The sequence below is a fragment of the Meleagris gallopavo genome, chromosome Z, assembly GCF_000146605.3.
Source record: "Meleagris gallopavo isolate NT-WF06-2002-E0010 breed Aviagen turkey brand Nicholas breeding stock chromosome Z, Turkey_5.1, whole genome shotgun sequence".
Taxonomy (NCBI): Eukaryota; Metazoa; Chordata; class Aves; order Galliformes; family Phasianidae; genus Meleagris; species Meleagris gallopavo.
In genome coordinates, this window is record NC_015041.2 from 41033468 (window position 1) to 41039714 (window position 6247).

The 6247-nt window shown below is 35.3% G+C and overlaps 1 protein-coding gene across 1 annotated transcript; it reads right to left on the reverse strand.

Moving 5' to 3' along the window:
• Window positions 1-106: 106 nt before the first annotated feature.
• LOC104915156 (3'-5' RNA helicase YTHDC2-like) lies at window positions 107-4972 on the reverse strand. Its single transcript, XM_010725882.3, has 5 exons — window positions 4831-4972; window positions 4070-4218; window positions 1827-1962; window positions 1357-1483; window positions 107-312 (listed from the first exon to the last, which is right to left on the reverse strand). The coding sequence occupies exons 1-5, from the start codon at window positions 4907-4909 to the stop codon at window positions 243-245; spliced, it is 561 nt and encodes a 186-aa protein (XP_010724184.1). The 5' UTR covers window positions 4910-4972; the 3' UTR covers window positions 107-242.
• Between the last annotated feature and the right edge of the window lie 1275 nt (window positions 4973-6247).

The following is a 6247-nucleotide window of genomic DNA, read 5'->3' on the forward strand; positions in this document are numbered from 1 at the left end:
TGATGACATGGGACAAATGCTACTGATAGAAAGAAGTTTGTACAGCATATTTATCATACGAGTTGTGTTAAAAAAAATCACTATAATGCTGAACATAATTTTTTTTAATATGCTTCCAAAGAGTTCCAACTCCCAATCTTGTTGTTTAGGCCATATTTTAGAGCATATAAAATTAGATTGTTCTAATTAAAAGGTGGGAGACATACTATGTTAAACAACTGTTTTAGCAAAGCAGCCATAGCTTACCTGTAAGATTCCAACAGGTCAACCACCTCTGTTTGTCCAAAGTGCTTAGCCCAGTCTAAAGCCATCCTGAAAGAGTTGCACATATCTTTATTATTTATCACTTCAAAAGATATGTATGGGCAGCACCTTATATGAGATGACAGTTGACACAACGCGCTGTTCTTTCATTTCTGTATTACTATTTAAGCAGTGCCTTTACTCATGGATCCAAATCTTCCCAAATGCAAAAACATGTACAATATGTATAGTAAATAGCTACATGATTTTTAAATAGTTGCAAATTTTGACCAAGTATGAATGCTACCTTTACACAGCAATACATGCAAACACACAAACAGGAAGGAGTAGAACGCACCATTCCTTCAAAACACAAAATCAATGCACAAACTAAGTCATGCATTTCTAAGGTATCCTTTTATTAACTCCTTTAAATAAACTTGAGAATTCATGCCCCAGCTGTTTTTCTCCAAAACATCTAAAAATGCTGAACTTTTTGATGCCTAACGGAAACCATTCTCTTCACAAAGTAGATCATTCTGTTTTCCTTTTAAACTGCATTCCTTCTCTAATTTTTCCATTAACAAGACACCTAGAATCCAAATTTTTACCCTTCCACACTCAATGATTTACAGTAGCCCCCCGTCTCCTAAAGATAAATTCATGGTCATAAAAAATCTGAATTTTTAGATATTAATACGGATTTTCTTACATGCTACAATATACTTGCAGTCGTAACACTGCAAAGACCGTTGCCCCTGTAGTATTACTTTTTTAAACCTCTATAGGTTACTGTCTTAAAGATTACAATAATCAAGCGTTTTGAGTGTAATTAAATCTATCAAGAAAGATTACCATCTTTTCCTAATCAAAGGTTACATCAGGTTCCTTGAAAGTAGAAGCATATAAACCATTTTAAAGACTGCTTGTGAATTATTTTAGAATTTATGGAAAACAATCTGATGAAACAAGCTCTACATTATTATGACTATTAAATCTCACTACCACCTACAGCGTTCTGATAAATCACTGAATTAAAAATTCTGTTACATGTCTTAAGCTCTCATTTTTATATTGGGAAATAAATCCTTCACTTCATCTGTTTGTTTTTACCAGCCATTGGATGATTTGCAGTGGACACTTGCTCCCATATTGATCAATTGCTCTACTTGACTTAGAAAGCCTCTCCCTGAAGCGATCATTAGTGCAGTTGCACTGGTTTCACTATGCCTATAGTCAACTGAGAAGTAAAACAAATTAGCAAAAACAATACACACTTTTTTTTTCCCCATCTGAACAAAACATGAATATGCTTTCAAGATCTAAACCAACAAAATTTTATTTCTCCCCACCCACCAGTCAATTCACGTGAATTTAATATTTCTAAAATAGTATTAACTTATTTGTCAATACTTCCAAACAAATATAGTAACTAATAAGTGAACAGTTAATGAAATGCGTAATATATTCATTTTTTCAAATAGGCAAACAAATAAAAAGTAACACTTGAAAAGTGATAATAGAAAATCAAGTCACTTTGTGATTTTTTTCCTCATGTAACAAGATGAACAAGAGCAACTTACCACTGACATTTTCAGTTAAAATGAAATGGAACAGCTGAGCAAAGGAATCAACATCTTTATGTAACCAGATGTCAGAAAGACAAGAATCCATTTCTTTTATCAGCCATGGTTCAAGACAACTTGTATCTCTCTCAATCTGAAGAACAAGATTAAAATGATGAATCTCTTCAAGAAGTTCTTTTGTGCTTTATTCCCACAGATGAGGTACTAAGAAATCTAGGTTTTAAACAACTAGAAATACAGAATTAAGTTATGAGTTAATGTATTTATGGTATCTTGTGCAAGTACTTAAAACAGTACCAGACTAACCACTTGATCTAGAAAAACTATTAAAAAACATCACAATGAAAAAGCATACTTTAGCTTTATTTGAGAATAGTAAATCCTAATTCTAAAAATAAGGAAAAAATGTAGAACATGTTAATATTCTTCTAGAAACTCTACAAGAATAATATCAAAAGACTGTTTGGCAACGGAGTGGATGTCAAAGATCATCCAGTTCTAATACCCCAGCCACGTGCACAGTTGCCACTGTCTGGATTGGGTTACCCAAAATCCCATCCAGCCCTACCTTGAACATCTCCAGGGATGGGGCATACACAGCCTCACCACTCTCTGAGTAAAGAAATTCTTCCTAATGTGTGAACTAAATCTATCCTCCTTTAGTTTAAAGACATTAAGCCTTGTCCTAACTCCGTACCTTTTGATAGAATCCCAGCATCATCTTTTCTGTAAGCCTCCTTTAGGCACTGAGGTCTCACTGTAACCATTTCTTCTCCAGGCTGAATAAGCCCAGCTCACCTAGACTGTCTTGGAAGAAGGGATGCTTTAGCCCCTGTTCATCTTTGTAGCTGCCTCTGGACACATCCCAACAGGTCCTCGTCCCTCTGATATCTAGCAATAAGCTCAAAATCTTCACTAAACTGACACTCTATCTAGGGAAGGTTGTTTTTCTTAGATAAGCAAGACATCTGGAGCCCAGAAACAGCCTCAACATTCCACAAGCCATGGGGAGGTATATGTGATAATTATAAACAGTTTTTTGTAAATAATTTCACTGACCAAATATGGGACCTGACCTACCCAGCACATAAGTCTTTTTTGGCCAGATACCACCACCCTGTGGAACCTCACAACCACCAAAGACCATCTGCAAGAATCCCATATTAACACAGCACATGCATAGTATTTTATTACAATATATATATCAATTTTCAGAATAGGTGAGTGCTTTGCAGAAATTGTATGAACATTCAAATGATGAATGCATGTAATCTATTTAATTTCAATTCTGTTGACATGGTTGACTTTGTAGGCTGCAATTGCACATTTTTTTTTGTTAACATTGTTTTTCTTCTACCAGAACTCATACACTTCTTTCTGCAGAACTTCTTTCAATTCATTCTCCACCCAGCCTGTACTCACATTTGGGATTGTCTTACCTGAAGAGCAGGACCTTGACTACTGCATTTCATGAGGCCTGCATGGGCTCAACTCTTGAGCCTGTCAAGGTCCCTCTGGAGGGCAAAATTCACTCCAACATGTTGACTGCACCACTCAACTTTGTATCACCCACAAACTTGCTGAGATGCACTTACTGCCACTTTCCACATTACCAGCAAAGATGTGAAACAATATCAGCTCCAATACAAGCCCCTGAGGGTCAATACTCATCACTGGTCTCCACCTGGACATCAAACCATCGATTGCAACTATCTGAATTCAAAAAGCCAATTTCTGTTCTGAGTATCCAACCCATCAACTTCACATCTCCACATTTCAACAGTGCTGTATCCCCATTACAGAAGACCATCACGTTAACCAAACATCATTTGCCCTTAGAGAAGACATGCTGACTGACATTTGTAATCTGTTTTCCATGTACTACAATACAGTTTACAGAAGAATATGCTCTATGATCTTGTCAGGCACAGAGAATGAGTAGCTTGTAGTTCCACAGATCTTTCTTGATCTTTTTAATAATGAGGGTTATATTTCTTCTTGTCCAGTCACTAAGAACTTCATAATGACTTCTCAAAGATGACGCACAGCAATTTCATCTGCCATTTTCCTCAGTACCCTCAAATGCACTTCACCAAATACCACAGACTTGCACACACAGAATTCTGAGATGGCCCCAAACCATCTAAATACTTTATTTTCCCAATATTGTTAGAAACAAGTTTCTAAAAGATCAACTACTTAAATCTAAAACATTTCTTCCAACAAAGAAAAAAACTTACCAGATGATTAAATACTGTGTCACCACTGCTATCCAGCAGATTATACTCTTCAGATACACTTGCAACAGATTTTCTTCTCCGTGATTCTGGGTTGCTACTACTTTCTTGAGCAGAACACCACTCAGTGAGAGTGCTTTGCTGTTTTTCTTCTAGAAGGTGTAAAAGTGTAAAATGTTATCAAAACAGTTTCATAATCACTTTTAATTATCTGTTGCTTTCAGCTACAAAAATAGTTACATCAAACCACAAGTTTACCTACAGCATTCTCTTTTATCCAATCAAGAATGCTGGTACCACTCCAATATAAATTTTATGATTAATGGCACACACAGTGCATGACTGCAAATGTCTGCTCTAAGAGTAAGGTAAAAAATATCATTTGGACGCTACTAACAGGAACTATTTCCATTCAAGATGTACAAAATCCTGCACTGTGGATGGATGGCTGCCTGCAATTCAATTTGTTCCTAATGTCAAAACATCATATCATCTTGTTCTGTATTTTTCATGGAGGCAACAATTACATGCAAATCTACACCATAATATTAGCAAAACATTTATAAACTGAAAGCAAAGAGTATACCCTGTTGAAAGATCTTTTTAATTGAACAGTCAGCTTAATAATGTAAATATTGCAAGTTTAAAGATACTTGCTGGTATCTAATCATAGTATCCCAGGATTTAAATACAACAGAATCATCCTATTCTGTTGTTCTCAATACGCCTCAGTACTCATTCTTACAACTAAAAAGTATACCAACCTCGCTGTTTCTCCTTTTTGTATTTTATCATCTCTTTGTTTGTATACCCAGTGCTTCGTAAAATGTCCTCCAAAAACATCTCTTTAACTTCAAATGGTCTTCCTTGGACTGCAAGCACAAATAACTAATGAAGTTAGATATCCCCTAGTTTTACTGAAAACCTTAATTAAAAGAAGACTCTCTTTTACAGAGAAGTTAAGTTAAGAAGTTAAAAGCAGAAGGTTTAAGGAATTATTAGTTTCCTTGAAAAAAAATCCTTTAAGAATACCTGAGTTTGCTTTCTCAAGATTGCTGAGCCACAAAACAAAATAAGATTAAGAAGGGAAATCTCAGTTACGTATATTGTTTTTCATTAAACTCTTCAATGCTATCTAAGCATTCTGGAAAGAGATCCACATGTCTGACAGTATATTCATCAAAGTTTTATCAAAATGACAAAGAGAAAACTAGTGTTTTTGTTGTAGGATTATCACCTGGATTACAAACATAATATTGTTTTAATACAATATTCCATAAGAAGTTTGTCACTTTGTATAAAAATACTTTGCTCGAGACATGTACACAAGATTTCAGTTTTTTCAGTTACTTCAGCCCTTCTCTGCCAAGTAAGGCCTGACCTGCCAAACAATCCAAATGGTCCTAATCTCCTGAGAATCTACCCCTATTTCTTTTTCAATATCACTGTTTTCTAAGCCATTCTAACAGACTGACAGGAACCTTTTTTCACAAGAAAAAATTATCTAAATTTCTGGTCCTAGACATTTGCCATAGCTGAGTTTACATCACTCAGAACCTCTCTCCCCCTCAGGAGGAACTGTATATACTTATGTATAATACAAGGACATTATTGATGAAAAATCGAAAGAAGCAGGTCACTCATGCAGGAGGCCTGCAAGCCAGGAATGTGGAAAAAAAATGGAAAAAAACCACATCTCCCACACCTTATCTTTATTAAAGATCCATCAAATCAGGTATTAAAATAAAGGTAACTTTTTACACTTGAATGTAATCTAACAACAGATTATCAAACTTGAGCATAAACTATCACATCTTTTCTCAGATTTTACCTGGAGTAACAGTTGACAACTGTCTTTGAAAATCACATGATCAAAACACGAAAAAAACAAACTGCCTAGGTCTGTATTTCTGAAGTGACCAGGTATAGTCATCTGCGTTTTAGTCAGTAACAAACAGCAATCTCTGAAGCCTGAAAAACTAAAACTTGTTGGAATTAGTTAAATGTATTGTACTCTTGCAGCCCTCAAGGTCTTAACATGCTGACTTTCTCATCCTGCAGATCAGTACATAAAGAACTTTTCCTTTTCTTGAGCTGCGTATCAGGAGACATCTCTGCACTTACAGTGCTTCTAGAAATAAAATACTTCATTGTGAAATAGTTGCAAACAGATGTAAAAAA

Bases quoted from the DNA above. Each gene is read 5' to 3' on its own strand.
- LOC104915156 (XM_010725882.3), bottom strand. From the start codon at position 4,909: ATGTTTTTGGAGGACATTTTACGAAGCACTGGGTATACAAACAAAGAG. The intron at 4,219-4,830 runs GTTGGTATACTT...TACACCTTCTAG, and splicing joins CAAAAAGGAGAAACAGCGAG to AAGAAAAACAGCAAAGCACT. The intron at 1,484-1,826 runs GTAAGTTGCTCT...TTTACTTCTCAG, and splicing joins TTTAACTGAAAATGTCAGTG to TTGACTATAGGCATAGTGAA.